This window comes from Saccostrea cucullata, unplaced genomic scaffold (assembly GCF_032062105.1).
Source record: "Saccostrea cucullata isolate Sc308-1 unplaced genomic scaffold, CSIRO_AGI_Scuc_v1 ctg18194, whole genome shotgun sequence".
Classification (NCBI taxonomy): domain Eukaryota; kingdom Metazoa; phylum Mollusca; class Bivalvia; order Ostreida; family Ostreidae; genus Saccostrea; species Saccostrea cuccullata.
The window spans coordinates 84-16,985 of record NW_026920408.1 but is presented as its reverse complement, the minus strand read 5'-3'; the positions used below and the strand labels follow the sequence as shown (position 1 = coordinate 16,985).

Genomic DNA, 16,902 nt, shown 5'->3' with positions numbered 1-16,902 from the left:
AGGAATCTATAAGTAATTTTTTTCCGTTTATATTTGTAGGAGAAGGGATTAGCTGTTCTTACGGACGCTCTGATTCATAAAGACGCACATCCTAGTAAGTAGCAGCACATCCCATTTACGTCATTTTTACGAATAATTTAATTTTCAATATCTTATCGCTGATAATTAGTTCAAGGGAAGATTATTTACATCTACAGTAAAGATGATATAAAAAAGGACAATAGAATAATATTATTAATATTGAAATTATTCCATTTTATAAGTAATAATGATATTGATATTTATGTACGACTTTGTTTATGTTATATATAATTCTTAATAGTTTACTTTTTATATAATGTGATTTTGTAAGTACATTTATGAAGAAATCTTATAAAATAAGCATACTCAAAATATACATAGTATTATAATACATACATTCAGTGGATCTGAAACAATGATAAAGTAGTATTTTACAGACATGAAATCTTGATCAATACGTTAATTTCTAGTATCTGCTTGTTGAAGATTAAGAGTATTGCCATTCTTAACCGTTTAGGTTATGCATGCCTAAACCATCAGGGATGAAGAAAGTATAACTGGATATTTCCCATCTCTTGACTCTAAAATCATTCCATTTTTTCGTAACTTGTTGAAATTTTTTTCACACTTAATTTGTTCAAGTGATAAAAACATGTCATCTTCACAAAGTTCAAAGCTTAATTATAATCATAACATACTCGTATGTCATTTTGAAAGACTTTAGCGTAAAACATACGTATAGGGTTCATCATACAAAATCACTTACTTTGTCTTTAGCATACTGATAATTTGATTAACACTTTCAATAGTTGCTTATAATATTGATAATGTTAATAAATACCCTTCTTAGATGTGAAAAACTGCAATATTGAGTATTGATGCCAGTATAATGGTCATATAAATTGGTAGATATAATTTTTGGCTAAGGTGAGGTCAAACATTTTTCATGTATTATACTGACCACCCTTTATTATCGCATCCACAGACAGGAAGCATAGAAGATTACAAAAGTTCGGGAATTCGTTTACTAATTTTTCAACAATGAATTGAATTAGTATTATTATATTATATCCTTATCAGACAAAAGTAATGCAGACTTTCAATGTCACTTAATAAGCGCATTGTTGTAATATTTTTCGAGACATGGCGGTGAATAAGATATTTCAAAGCTTTTTGAATTGACATAACGCATTCTGTTTTTATTATCCTTTGTTAGGACTTACTTAAATTGTAGATGCAGTTACACACATTTTTAAAGAAGACATTTGGTCTTTAAGGACGTTCGATCCTCAGCTTTTGAACGGATTTTGGTCCTGTCATTCATTTTTATAAAATTCTGCATCATTTTTTAATTCTAACATTGAATCTGAGTTTTGCAATGGAAATTGAACTGTTTTCAAAACAAAACCACAATTAAATTCCATTCAAGTAGAATTAAGTTAGGAACTATATTTTGTGGAGGAAGGTTTTTTTTTTAGAAGAAAATGATTAGTTTTCCATTTTGATTGATTGATTGTATATTGATTAACGTCCCTCTCGAGAATTTTTCACTTATGGAGACGTCATGGTATGCCGGTGAAGGGATTCAAATTTTGACCTTTACTCGGCACTCAGGGCCATTGAGCAGTGAAGGATCTTTATCGTGCCAACGCCTGCCACTGACACGGGGCCTCGATGTTTAAGGTCTCATCTGAAGCAATTTTTACTTCAAAGTGCCGAGCGCATGGCGAAAAAACAGTTGCTACCCATTCTTTATCGACTTAGGTCGGTCGCGGCCGAGATACGAACTCAGGACCTCCCGATCACGGAGCGAGCCCTCTACAAACTGAGCTACCGTGAACAGTTTTCCCTTTTTAACTATAACAGTACTGTTAATTTTAGATTTCTATTTTTTCCATGCTTGTTGCACTCAAAACTGTTTTTGCAGTGAAATGTGTTATGCTCGTTCTGAAATATCTATTAAGTTATTTCTTATGAATTCTTTCAACGAAATGTGACAAATATTGTAAATATATACTGAAAATCCGGGGAAAAATTGACCCGATTTTTACGTAAAATTTACATTTTTTAGTAATATCTGAAAATTTACATCATATACCCCCACTTTTGATGTTCTTTTCTAAATTTTTTTAAAGATAACTTTGACCTATTTGCTTAAATTCAGAAAAAGTTTAAGACTTTAAAATAATTTTCTTGCTTATTAAATTTTCAATGCCAGAAAAATCACATTTTATGAGTGCAGAAAGGTCAAATAATTGATTATGCGAAGCAATTTGAGTCTTTTTCTTAATCACAATTTTAAAGTATCTTTTCTAAAATAGACTTATGCCTAGGTCACATTTAAGCCGATGGTCTGGCGACTAAATTTTTCTGGTCTTGTCGGCTGAAAGAACAGGATCGGCCGACACAGTATCGGTCGACAGGGAGCAGTCACATTATTTCCTAGGGACACCGATGACTTGGATAAATAACACAAAAAATCTTTTTTCTCTAGAAATCAGCAATATTTTTTCAGATAGGTGACATGAGTAAAGTTCGCAAGGCAAAGTGGCAGAATCTTATAAAATTGTGACTCAGTGTTGAAAATGTGTGTAAAATTTGTATGGAATTGCATAAAAGCGACAAATGGTGCTTATCTAACAGCAAAAAATACTTAAGATTTCTTTATATTTTTCGGATTAATTATTTAAGTTATCTCCGTTCAAAAAATTTAAATCAATCCATGAATCAAAATTTTGTTTGTGTTATGTATCCTTACTAGGTTAAATATTCACAAGTCGGCCAATTGTCGCCCGTTCATCGAGCTCTGAGCTACAGTTTGATTTTAACCGTTGGCCGAAATTTTCAACACCCTTATTGTCCAACGACGGACGACCGACTTAATAAACTGACAGCCGATGGTCGGACGATGATCGAATGTTGGTCGACGGATAACTGCACTTGAAGAAATTGGCCACCGACGCATGAAAAATTATAACTTGGACCGATGGACACAAAATTGGTCGACCGACAAAAAAATAGGTCAAAATCGGCCAAGACTACGGCCGATGAACTGACGACTGTCACCCGAAGAATCCCATTTTTGCTTCAAAACCCGTCGGCCGTTGGTCGTTTTTGGAAATGTGACTGGGGTTTTAGAGTTCATTTTGTTTCCTGCATTAATTGGATAAAAATATTGGAGGGAAAACGTCGAAGATGTACATGTAATTTTTAATTAAGACACAAATTGCAGTGCAATAAGGTCAAATCAAATGTACTGTACCGCCAAAAGAAGCATATTGACCCCCATTTTTGGATTTAAATTGTAATTAGGCTATGTATGTTGAAACTAAAAATACCGGTATACTTGGCAAAAAAAGTTTAGGACTTTAGATATCAATATGGAACATCTTTAAGACAGATTTTATAAAAAAAAAATGATTTCAAATTATAAAAAAAATTATTTCCTTAATTGACTAAATATAAACATTTTTATTTTAAATTTAAAAAAAATTGAATCCTGAGAAATTAAAATTGGAAAAATCAAATAAATTGGTAAAACGTAATTTATATATATAACCTCAAAAAAAAATTAAAATGGTAAAAACCTAGCAATCTAAACTAAGAAAGGAAGTTCTTATCTAAAATCAATTAAACTAATGCAATTTTTTAAAGATTTTTATGCACTTGTAAAAATTCGGGGCGTATAGTTTTTGCCCTGTGCCTCCGTCTGTTGAGCTGTTCAGCTGTATGTATATAAGCAAAAACTTTTAAATTAACCAAAAATTTTCATAATCAAAATTTGATGGGTTTTAAATATGGTTTCTATACTTCATATTCATATTCTTTGTAATTAAACCTTTCTCTGGTTTCCAACATATTTGATCTGTTAACAGTTAGTTTGACAGCCTTTTGCAAGAAAAAAACCAAACTTTAACCTCGTTCATAAGTTTAGAACAAATCGTGTTTGGACTCTCATACTTCATATGTTTATTCACTTTGACGAGATATTTCACCTTTGATATTGATCTTTTTAAAATTTAAACCAACTTTAAGAAACCTTGAACCATTGCAAGAACTTCACACACTTTATACAAGGGCTTTCTTTTTTACTCGTATATTTCTTCATATTTTATATGTGTATTTCTTGAGACAAGACATCCACTTTGTTATCAATTTTTTGCCCATTTCTACCTAACCTAGTCGTAGTTTGACTTACTTTCGAAAAACCTTAATCTTCGCTATTACTTTACAATGGTTGGTCATCTACCTTTCATATTAATTTTTACAAGTATTTCTTCTTAACAAATACGTTCATTTGGTACCAACAATTTTTATTCCTTTGAACTTGAACTTAGAGTTTGACTTGCATTTGAAAAACTTGAACCTTCTCCATAAGCAGCCACATCATTGTTTGACAAACACATCTTGTTAACAAGGAAGTTGCATTAACATTCTATGGCGTTATGTCGTTAATTTGTGTAAATTGTATACACTGTATTTTTATTAAAGTTTACTATAATGCAGATATAAAGCAGGAACACTTGTACTTTGAAGTTAAACCGTGTAATCTGCAAATGAACGTTATTTTACAGTCAAGATTGAAGCAATGTGGTCAGGAGGAGGATTTAGAACCCTTTATGGTTCTATAACAGAAACAAATCAAAGTACTGAAAGTACTGAAAAGCGGTTAGCATGCTTTCATCTAATATGTACCGAAAAAGTGCATAAAATGATGATATTTAAATATGCATATCTTTGTCCAATGTCATCAGAGAAGAAAAACCCAGACATTCTGTTTTTGTAATACTTTACTCAATAGTAAAACCAATAACATTCCAAACTGATGTCACAGATGGATGCAATCTAATTAAAATTAGATGTTCCGAATCCACTACTGCTTCTCAAACATCTAGCAACATCCTATTGGGGGCATGTAAGAGTGAATCTTCGATAAGGCAAAGAAAATGGTTCCTCCGAAATCCTGGCTAATAGTTCAGATGGGTTTCTTGTTTTCACCACCCAACCAAAACACCCGAGGAGTTTTATAGTAAAAAGATATGCATTGCAAAAGTTGTGTTATGTATGACGTGTGGGGTATCTTGTATAGTTTGTGCTCTTTCGATTTCATTATTCACGTTTAGATGCCAGACTGCAGTAGATACATGAAATTTACTCCAAAATTACTTTAATTCAACGTAAGACAGTATCAATAATGATGATATGTAGCCGTGGAATTAATTTGATAACTGTTTACCGAGGCTTGAATCTACATGGCCAAAGTGTTTGCGTTTACTTGTACATGTATACATAATTGAAAGGTCGCTCTGATGTGACCCCGAATGGGATGTTAGATGTTTCAGAAGCGGTTGCGGATTTGGAACATTTAAATAAATTTTAATAAGATTGAAATGCATGTTTCAAAATTTAAACATGAGATTTCTTCAGTTTGAAAGACATGAAGTGCATTTTTAAAAATTCTCTCTTGATGGCATCCAATTGTTCTCTGGATAAAAAAAAATATGTTGATGTTGAAAATTTCATTGTCTTTTATTCTCTATTAAATCTAAAATTAGATAATTGTAAAGCCTACTATAACAAACAACTAAAAAAATTACAAGTTAAATTCTTTAGATGAATGGATTTGGAGTAGTGTAGATCTACAGCTGGCTAGTCAGAGAAAAAAGGATGGCTGAGGAGAGACTTTGTAAATGAATTGATATCAGAGAGATTCAGTTGTGTAGGCTCATCGCGGCAATATAATTAACATGTCAACGAGGGATGCTTACTTTTTCTAGGCAACGGATAACACCTTTTGAACTTTCAGGAGTCAGCTTTTCTTCTAAAATTGATTATTGATCATTCTGTATTTTGATACAGACACTGAATACTTCCTTTAGTAATATTATAAACTACTACTTCTATGGGAAGACTGGCGAGTAAACAAGATTATCAAGATTTATGAAATATATTTTATTGACTTTTCAAACAAGTAAATGTTCAAATAAAGTAAATGGTATATGAGAATCATTGGAAAGAAGTATTGCACAATATAAGGCACAATATCTAGATAAGGACATATAAGATGTTTTTATCATATACTCTTCATGCAATATTGTTCTCAAATAAAACATTAAACGGAAAGTTGTGTAATCAATCAATACTAGTATTTAAAAAATCAAATGTACATTAAAAATCAGTGTAACTTAAGAAGTTATCAGTGTCACTTTCTTCAATATGTCGGTTAAACAATATACACTGATTTCTTTTCCATCAATGTGCCTCTAAACACCTGTATTTTAATTTTATTCTTCTCAAACGTTTAAAACAATAATCGACAAATTGGACAAATTCAAATTTTAAAAGTATTTTCACAGCTAATAATACATTCCCTAGGAATTGATCAAATTTTCAAAACTTATAAATAAGCATTAAGTATATATTTTAAGTTTTTGCTAATTGCCGAAATTTTTCATACCTCATTCTTCTGTAAAATAATATCGGTTGATTTTTAGAAGAGGATCACAATGCTGATTAAATTTAATATATATTTCTCCATTTTTTTTTTTCAAAATTGATTTTACTACTTTAAGTGCTCCATTATTTTTTACAAAACTAATAGTAAGTAATCCCTTATGATCGATTGTAATAAATTATCAAAGACGGAGTAGAGAATTTATCCCTGGGAGCAGAGCTTTTATAATCTGTTTATTAGACAGAGAAGAAAAGAGAAGAAAAACAAACGTTTCATAGTGGAGGTAACCCTATTGTTTCCATTAAACGTTACAAAAAGTGTAAAACTTGTAACAGATGCGTTCGGTGTTTTTATAAAAGCGCTTTTCGGGTATTAACTTAATAAATGGTGTGTATTAATACTTTGGCAAGGAAAATCAAACTCGATCGAGAGATTTGCTGATGTTTTTGCAGTCTGTAATAACCTCCAACCTGCTGTATAATAAACTTTCAAAAATAAACTAACAGTTGTCAGAAATCGCGATCGCGCGATACACATGTAATAAGGACCAAATTCTCAGGTCTTAAAAGTAAGTGTTGTAAGTATTGTCAATGCTTTGGTAAATATACTAATAAGAATTCGATATAATCGTTATAATAGCCACTCTTTATACACATCATATACTTCGTTAGTACGAAGTGATATAGAAGGGGCTGGCTTTAGTCAGACTTCACAGCATATTGTCAATCTCTAACCAGAGGGCGTATTACGCCGACAGTATGCAAATCATTTGCTGAAGTTACCGTTGTCGATAGGTAGGTCCTTGTGGAAGTTTCCGGTTTTGGTTACAGAAAGATAAGGTTACGAGCGATAAAGCGATGCCGATAGGTAGCGCCTTATGGAGGTTTCCGGTTGCCGACACATGCCATATAGCGGCTAGCGAAGCTAACCGCTTAAAAAGCATGTTCGAACGTTCTTTCCAGAAACCTGGCTCTGGTTAAATAAAACAGTAGGGTATGTATTAAATATCATGTATAACTGTTTTGTAAAACTGAAATGTAAAGAATACGAACAGTGATCATTAGATTAAGAGCAGAGCTAAGTCGAACCTCTGAAAACAGAGGGGCATCAGGTGCCATGGAGGATTAAACATGTCTTGTCGACTAGTTACAAAATTTGATTTAATGTTATGATTGACCTAACGGGAAAAATGTATAGAGAGTGAAGAAAATGACCTAACAATTTATATGAAAGACGTCAGACTAGTCAACATTCATCATAACGACATATCGATGACAAGGTTATTATTAATTTTATTATAGTATAAAAAAAGCGCTTCGCTTTTGTAGTTTTCACGCAATAAAACCCCTGTCGGCCCCCTTAATTTAGAAAAATGATTTGCCCTTGCGTATTAAATCAACTGAGAGGCATAAATTTCATATGCAGGTAGAAATAGTACATAGCAACTCTAAGGAAGGTGACGGTAGAAATGTCAAAATCGTCAAGTATATTTCATAAGCTTAGTTATTAGTTTGTTTTCAATACCCATTTCTAGTAAAACACAATTAGATATAAACTTACATATATGCTCATTCCTCCATGGCACCTGATCACACCTCTGATGATTTAGGGGTCCGCGTTTGTTCTGCTCCTGCTTTGTAATGTTTAAACTAGAATACTTTTCCTTGTCTCCATATATTTCACCAGGTAAAATAAAAACAATTTCAGCTAAAAACGATAGCGCTTTTAACTTCAGACGTTTCACAAGTACATAATTACGTTTTTTTACCATAATGTCCAAAAAATATTGTATAAATCATTATCTTAAATTAAATTTGAGGCTTTCCTTTTTATATTGCATTGTTTCTTGAGCAATTTTTCAAAAAAGAAAAACACAACCTTTACAGAGCGGACGGTATGACGTCATTTAGTGTTCCGGTACCTGATACTATCACTACCTGGGTCGCTACAGCTTTTGCTGTCAACCCTAACTCTGGGCTGGGACTGGATCCGTCCCCTGCTAACGTGAGAACTATTTGTGGTATCTCTAATCTGTAAACAGTTTATAATAAATATGTCTTTGATATCCACTGTTCCAGCCATTATTTTCAAAACTCATTGCAAATTTATTTAACGTTGAAAGCATAAAAACAATTGCACTATAATTGATAATTGATCAATTTGAAACGATAACCATGTACAGTGGATCAAACCAATCCTTGAAATATATATTGGTTTTGATTTCTTCTTCTGTTCATTCAGGTTTTATTTGTCAGATGACAACCCTGTATTTTTCTATGTATTATTATCAATTCGGTTGCAGCTTAGAGTGTTTCAGCCATTCTTTGTGAGTTTGACTTTACCTTACTCCGTTATACGAGGGGAACTAGTGGTTCTCCAAGCTAACGTGTTTAACTACCTGAAGAAAGATATCAAGGTATGAAAAATAATTATGTAAACATTTTTAATGATGTTCAATGGGCCTTTGCCAATTATGTTAGTGAGTTTTTGACAAAAAATGTTTGTATTTGTGAAAGGAAAAATTTTCGAAATTTTTTTCTCAGAAATGGGAGCAGTGTACGTAATCCGTGCGATTTTTAAATGTATTATTTCATATTTCTTTTTTCAGGTCCTCATTATTATTGATAAAAACAAGGCCTTCAAAAATGTCGTCACTTACTTAAAAGACAACCAAGTAAAAAGCGGGAGATTTTCATTCAGGATAGGACGAACACTCAATGTATGAACATTGTATTTTCAATTAATATATCTACAATATACTTTTGTTTTTACTTACATATCTCTTTCAATTAGTTATAACAAGTACAGTAGCCTTATATATAACACACCCACTTACAATTGTCTACAAAAGCCTTGTACACAAATTACATTTCTTCAATGCTTAAGCGTGTTCTTTTAGTTTCTTTAAGTTATCCATACCCTGTTGTACTCGGTTTAAAACCTTTTGTATTACTCCAAAACTGCCGTAGTATGGCCATTCGTTCATTTCATGTTTTTATTTTCTTTTTTTTTTTTTTGGCAAGTGCTTGATTGAATTGCAATATTGGTTTTATAATAGATAGCACCTGGGGAGATATATCCTGTCTATTTTCCTATTGTTCCTTCTGAGATTGGTGATATTAAGATAAATATCACAGCCACGTCAACTGGTGCTAGTGATTCCATCATCCGGACACTCAAAGTGGAGGTCAGCGATATCGATATAAATATTTTGAGATTTATCAAATATATTCAGCTAAATATATCTTCTACAGAAAAAATCCAATAGATATCTTTATCCTAAAATAGAAAAGAAAATGATATTTTCTAATCCAATTAAAAACTATTACGAAACAATATATGCACATACTGTATAGAAAAACATTCTTTGTTTCATTTGCAATCATTTATTACACTCTTCAGCCCGAGGGAGTTGAGAAGGAATTTAACAACCCTGTGCTGATAAATACTGAAGATTCTGGCACATTTTTCGATGATGTAGAAATATCATTTCCACCAAATACTGTGGCTGGATCAAAGCGTGTCAGAGCATCAGTTATTGGTTTGTTATTGGTCGTGTAACCTATTGCTATTTGCTTTGTCCGTCGTCGTACTCGAGCATGTAATTTTCAGCTAACGCGCGGTATTCAATTTTCGGCACGGCCAGGTGTGTTATAGCACCGAAGACATCCAAAAATATGAATTCAATGCTTAATTGGAGGTGCCTGTTTACTCTGTTCTCGATTAGCGTTATTTTAGTGGGTTTTTAAGCGTTATCACTGTGCAATATTTTTTTCATATTCTGAAAGTAAACAACAAACGCAGGGAAGCAAAATATTCGAAATTTTGAGACCGCATGACCGAAAATTGAAAATTACAAAAATTGGTGGGATGAAAATTAGTTACTATGCACCAAAATCAGTAATCAGAAATTACACAACCGAAATATATGACGTTATGTAGGGAAAACACTAAAAGGCCCAAAACATGTGCAAATTCATGATGCTGAGTTTGTCAATAAATCTTGTTGTTCAATTTGATTCGCCTAAAGTACATGTTTACACATTTTCCAATATTTAAAGACGATATGAATTTCTTGCAATCTTGGTGCAGTTTACTTAAGTTGCACGGGGTCTGATTTTCGAATTGCCAAAGGAAGGACAAAAGCAACAGCGGGTTACTAAGCAGTTTCTTGTAAATATTCCCCCATATAATGTGTTTTCCGTTGTCAGAGATGGCCTGGAATGGTTTCCAATCAACCGTGAAGATGACGTTGACGTGAAACAGAGTCACATTACGATCGAATTATTCGTCCTGCAACTTCTTTAATCGCCACCATACTACAACAAAATTCGCTGTTATTACAGTAGACTATCATAATCATTACATTCACAAAACTGAAAGCAATTAATTGTGCAATTTGGGTTAACTTTACGTGTGTGTTCCTCTCACTGGCGCATGCGCGCGTTTTTTGACTAATTTTTCGGCGGGGTTGCCCTACCCAATATAGCCAGGGTTTGAAAGATAAAAACTCTGATGAATTCTGATGCGAAGGGGAATCTAGATATTGTGACAGATGCGCGGGAGAGACATTGAAGACAATGAGAGTTTTCGATTTTCACTTTTTTAGGGTATCGTCATATGAGTTTCAAATCAAATGAGATTTTGGTTATATCTTCGTTAAAGATGATTTAAAAAGTACGATAGGAAAACTGAAAATAATGATAAGATGAATAAATTTAATTCGCCTGAAATGTTTACCCTAAGTTTCTTTTTCCTTTCAGTATATTTCATAGCAATATTATCTACTTGACACTTCGTTGCCATTCATTCAAACTTATATAGGGAATTTATTTTTTTACCTTTGACAAGTACGCAAAGAAATTGAATGAAAGTGTTTCATCTTAAGGAGATTCAGAAGGAAATTTGTACTAATATATGTCTTATATTATCTATTTTTTTTTAATCTTGCAGGTGATGTGATGGGCCCTTCAATCAGTGGCCTTGCATCATTATTGAAGATGCCATATGGATGTGGTGAACAGAACATGTTGAATTTTGCTCCCAATATTTTTGTATGGAAATACCTCACAATAACAAATAATCTCACACCAGATCTAGAGAGGAAAGCTAAAGAATATATGATCAAAGGTTTATTTGTTTACTTTGTCTTACGATCCTCTAATAAGTATTATAAAATAATTCTATCTTACTTCCATTCTCACGAACCGTGTAGTGTAGGGCGTCGCCGCGAGAATTCCATCGGCATTGAAAGCAAGTTTTTTGACTTGCCTAGTTAGCCGAGCGGTCTAACGTGCTGTTCCTGTACTGCTAGGAGACATATTTCGTATGTCGAAAGTTCAACCCCGGGTTGAGGCGGAAGTGTGTATCCTTACAAAAGTTGATTTCTTTGTGCTTTCTATATGTTCAAAATTAAAATTTTTGGCATATGTTAAAGCTATTTGTGTTTGTTACTTTCAGGTTACCAGCGGCAAATGACATATGTCCATCAGGACGGATCATACAGCGCTTTTGGCAAGAGTGACGCTTCAGGCAGTACTTGGTAAGAAACAAATTTGTTTACCTTAATTCGGGTTTGGTTAGACCTCAAAAGCAAACAAATGTTTTAAGAACGTCCTTTCAGAAATATAAAACTTTAAAAAGTCAGGTACCTTAAATATAAAACAATAATAATCAAATTTGTTGGATATAAGAAAAGTTATCTTTTTCATTTTGATGTAGACCTTAGGGATACTTGTATTTCTGTTACTACGTGTGTAAATACTATCCAAATTTTGAGGAATAAACTAAATTACAGGTTGACTGCTTTTGTCGTCAAGTCGTTCTCTCAGGCCTCTGATTTGATCACCATTGACAAATATGTCGTAAATTATGCCGTTTCGTGGCTTATTTCTCAACAAAACAAAAATGGAACATTCAGAGAACCAGGCAGAGTCATAAACAAAGCAATGCAGGTAATACGTCCATAACTAATTGTATCACACGTAAATATATCAGGGGCAAAGTCTTCATTACGTTTTGTAAAAAATATAAAAGGTAAAGATATGAACAGTGATCGATAGAAAATATTTAAATAAAACAACATATGTGAAAAGGTGGGATCAGGTGCCTTGGAGGAGTAAGCATTCCCCGTTGACCGGTCACACCCACCGTGAGTCCTATGTATTGTTCAGGTAGGCAGCACATTCTTTAAATTCAGGTTAAAAACAAAAGTCTAAAAAGATGATTTAATACCGAGTATATGCACTGTATTATAATGTATATGAAACATAAATTTCCAAGGTTCCGTAGAACGTCTCCTGGCGTATTCTTGAAAACGTCAGGATAAAATCAAAAAATGTTGCAAGAGGCATGAAATATCTCAAAAACAAGTCATGCATGTGTGTTTAAATGGCCCAGGCGGTATTTGAATATGTAGATTCTGCATCATACTAGGACGATCTCTGTGGAAACGAATTATCTGTAAAAATCTAACAACACGTTCAGTTTTGGAAAGGGAAAGGCGCTTAATTGTTACTGGTTTTGTGAAAGCAAAATTAAGAAGTAAAATACTAGTAAGTTAACACTGACAAACACATAAATGCTACTGAAACAATTTTTTTAGCAAAACAAATTAATGAGCAGATCTCTAGACCATAAACTGACAACAGATTCAAGTCAAAATTTTAAATCTAAATATCTCGAGTTTTATTTAACATACTAGTATGCCATTCACAATTTTGCAGATTTGAATGATATTTTAATTTAAGCTTATGATTGTAATTTTGTTTAAATTTGAAAATATTTCAAAAATTGTGTTGACTTGAAATTCTGACTCAAGACTTTTTTCAGTTTATGGTTGTAGGGCCAGATATTGGACCAGGCTAGGAATATTTGAATCTCATGATGCTATATATTTTTATCTCACCTGAGCTGAAAGCCGTTGCCCTTCCGTCCGTCTGTAAACTTTTCATATTTCAACTTCTCCTCAAGAACCACTGGGCCTATTTTAATTAAACTTAAACGAAGTATCCTTAGGTGAAGAGGAACTTTAACTGATAAAATAAAGGGCCAAGTCTTTCTAAGGGGTTTTTCTAAGGGGAGATAATTAAGAAAATACAAAAATAGGTTGGGGTCATTAAAAATATTCTTCTCAATATTCTTCTCAAGGAAAAAGGAAAAAACTTTTTCTTAAAAACCACTGGGCCAGAAAAGTGATACTTATGTGGAAGTATCCTTTATTAGTTCTGATTCTAAATTGTTCAGATCATGACCCCCGGGGGTAGGGCGGGGCCACGATAGGGAATCCAAGTTTTACATAGAAATATATAGTCAAATAACTTTAAAATCCTCTACGAATAGTTCGAATCATGACCCTTTTGGATTGGGAAAGGTCAAGATAGGTAATACAAAGGGGGAAATCTGTTAAATAACAGAATGACCAAAGTTACTAAGGTGAGCGGTGTGGTCTATGGACGTCTTGTTTACGTTAATATAATGTTGTTAAGTGTGATCCGGGGTTATCAAATGTGTCATTTTAAAAATTAAATTGATTGATTTCTATTAAATTGACTGGAATGAATCTTCAACATCAGCGAAATAAATATTTTTTACACCTGGTATTGTTCTTATTTGAATTTTCTTGAAAGTGGTATAACGAAGATTGGCATCGTTCAAATCAGCTGACAATGGAAATTGAAAACGGTACATCATTGAATCTGTTGTCTGAATATGTTTCTGTACAGAAAAAAACTCACAGATTATTTTTGGGAGTTGAACTATGTTCAGACTCCCTAGGCTGTCACGCGGTTTCTAACGCAGTAATTTTACAATGAATTATATAACGGTCTTCGTGGTGTTTCTGTGTCGCCCAATTTACTCCCCTGTGATATTCAATACAAACTCGTACCAGTCTATATAAACTCGAAGAAACTTCCGCAATGAAAATAGTCCATCTCATTTTTCTGAATTAATCTAATTTTCATAAATGATTTGAAAGTAAATGAAATAGAATTTCATTAAACTTAATTTGAATAGCATGTTTTTGTCATCTTTCTTGAGAAATGACACATAAATTTTGATTTCCGTATGAAAAAAAAGTCCCAGTTTTCCGACATTTATCATTCGGCAATCCTCGGCTGACTCCACTACGCTTCATTACAAAAAGTGCTACACGCGATTGTCTAGAGACGTAAACAAAGATGTAAGAAAAGGAACGCTAAGGTTTAACCAAACTTCTTTCAATTTGATTCAGCAATAAAGAGACAGAACAACGTTTCTTTTTTTAAAAAAAAAACACTGCGGAAAATATTTATTTGCTCTGACAAGTAAAATGATCTGTAAGACTGGAAAATTTTTGTCAGACCAGATACATGCAACTCATTTTTTTACGTTGGTAAAGGGAAAAAATAATAGTATTAAAGTTTATTGATATTCGATCACACAATTTCAAATGACATTAATTTTGAATCCTTAATTTCAGGAATTTATCAGCATTCAGTTGGTCACGTGTACAACACCAAATCTGAACTTGAAAAATGTTTGTGTACTTGTATTGCAGTATTACCTTATAAAATGTATCATTTGATTTTATCATATAATTAAAACAGTTAAGATTAATGAATACATGCGTATGCACAGACACAATGGTATGATAATCCCAATGATCGATATGTGAGAAAGATCGTTCCTCATGATTACAACAATTTTTTTTTCTTGTAGTAGCTCGTTAAACTATGTCTGATTTTTAATTGCATTTGAATCAAATCAAAATCACAAACTTTAAGTCTCACTCGCGTGGCGCAGTTGTTAAAATAGTTTGCTCTAGAGATTCAACGTAACATCCTTACGTCGCAGGTTCGAATCCTGTGGGATGCATTTGGAGATAAACTCTTTTGATGAGACAATATAAACTGAAATCCCATGTCGCAGTATGTGCTTGCACAAAACGATCCCTCACTACTCAATGGTTTTGAGAACCGTGTATAGGTAAAAAAATTGTAGATTTACATGTAGCTAAGTGTTTCAATATGATTGAAAAATTATCGAACGTTAAACAAACAAAATGTAAAGTATTCAGACATACTTACTTCTATATGGATATTACTTGAAATGAAATTTAATATAATGGAATAACAAAACTTGATGATTAAGTTATAAAGATAGATACATTTGATAAAATAGATAAGCATGGAGTTCTATAAAAATTAATTATTGTGTCCGAAAAGAAACATTCATACCCAAAAGAGAATAGCTAATACTTGTTTTAATCAGAGGAAGAAAAATGACAATCTAGTGTCTGGTGATGGTAACATCGAATATAAAGAGTGTTTGTTTGTTTGTTTCTTGGGACCAAATATCTTGTACACGTTCTAAAGAGAGTAGGGGGCGTTTTGATTCAAATATTTAAGAAATATAAGGGTAGTGTTTGAGTTTTAGTAATAAATGGTACTGAAAGAAGTTTAAAACCTAACAACAAAAATAGTATTTTAGAGTTTGAAAAAACAAATTTTTTTGGTGATGGGGGTTGTTTGTTTGGTTTGGTCAAATTGTTGAGGTAAGAATTAGAAAGAATTAATCCAGAACTAAACTTATTAACTGTTCGTGCGCAATAAATATACATGTACATTTTTTTTTTCAATGGATAGCACTGTAGCTCTCCGGTCTGTCAATTTTTTTTTTCTGAGAGCTACAAGTCTGCAGCTAATTTGAGAGCAGTCCCATGATCTTGGCTATTTAAATGCAATAGAAATCATTTTTAATGTTTCGTTTTGTATCTCTAACAAATCAGTTCTAGCTGACTTGAATCTGAATGCATGAAGATGTTCCTATACTTCCTGTGAGATCTTTCAGATAACAATGTTCAACTCCCGTGAGTACTTTCAGTACTTTGATTTATTTTAAGGGTGGATCAGCAGCAGGCGAGAGGACTCTCACGGCGTTTTCTCTTATCGCTCTCAAAGAAGCAGAGAACATGCAGGGAGTATGTCTTTTTTAAATGATTATTTTGACACTGAGAGAAAGGTGAGTGGTATTAATATAAATATTTTAAATGAATTAGCTATTGAAATGATCCACTCTTATAAACAGTCTTCAAAGAGCAAGAGCCATCTTATGCATAAAATGGCCCTGTACTTATATCAATTAATTAACTTTCACCCTCTTTCCCATTTCATATATCAAAATAAAGTAGACACTTGGTGCTTTCATTTTCTATAAAAAATAGAGAATCCAGATATTGTAAAACAGGTTTGAGAAATTGCCATGTTCTTAAAATTTGCAGAAAACACGCGTATTTGACTACCTTCAGCTAATAATTAAACTATAAGCAGAGCCCTCGATCCAAAAAATAAAACATGTTTTTTGATCTTCAGAAACAGAGCTTTCATTACGTATTTGCATATTTTGGATCAGAGATTGTGCTCTATATAAAATATTGAAAAAATGCT

General features: G+C 32.8%; 1 protein-coding gene across 1 annotated transcript; it reads left to right on the top strand.

The window, feature by feature from the left end:
- The first annotated feature begins 7,415 nt into the window (after positions 1-7,415).
- Positions 7,416-16,696, top strand: LOC134248600 (CD109 antigen-like). The gene is made up of 10 exons (XM_062731016.1): positions 7,416-7,468; positions 8,362-8,479; positions 8,778-8,891; positions 9,084-9,194; positions 9,534-9,662; positions 9,878-10,016; positions 11,429-11,605; positions 11,936-12,017; positions 12,273-12,429; positions 16,359-16,696. The coding sequence occupies exons 2-10, from the start codon at positions 8,372-8,374 to the stop codon at positions 16,449-16,451; spliced, it is 1,110 nt and encodes a 369-aa protein (XP_062587000.1). The 5' UTR covers positions 7,416-7,468; positions 8,362-8,371; the 3' UTR covers positions 16,452-16,696.
- Positions 16,697-16,902: the final 206 nt, after the last annotated feature.

Excerpts from the sequence above, each read along its gene's own strand:
- LOC134248600 (XM_062731016.1), top strand. The coding sequence starts at position 8,372 with ATGACGTCATTTAGTGTTCCGGTACCTGATACTATCACTACCTGGGTC. Across the intron at positions 8,480-8,777 it reads TGGATCCGTCCCCTGCTAAC|CTTAGAGTGTTTCAGCCATT; the intron begins GTGAGAACTATT and ends ATTCGGTTGCAG. Across the intron at positions 12,430-16,358 it reads TCATAAACAAAGCAATGCAG|GGTGGATCAGCAGCAGGCGA; the intron begins GTAATACGTCCA and ends ATTTATTTTAAG.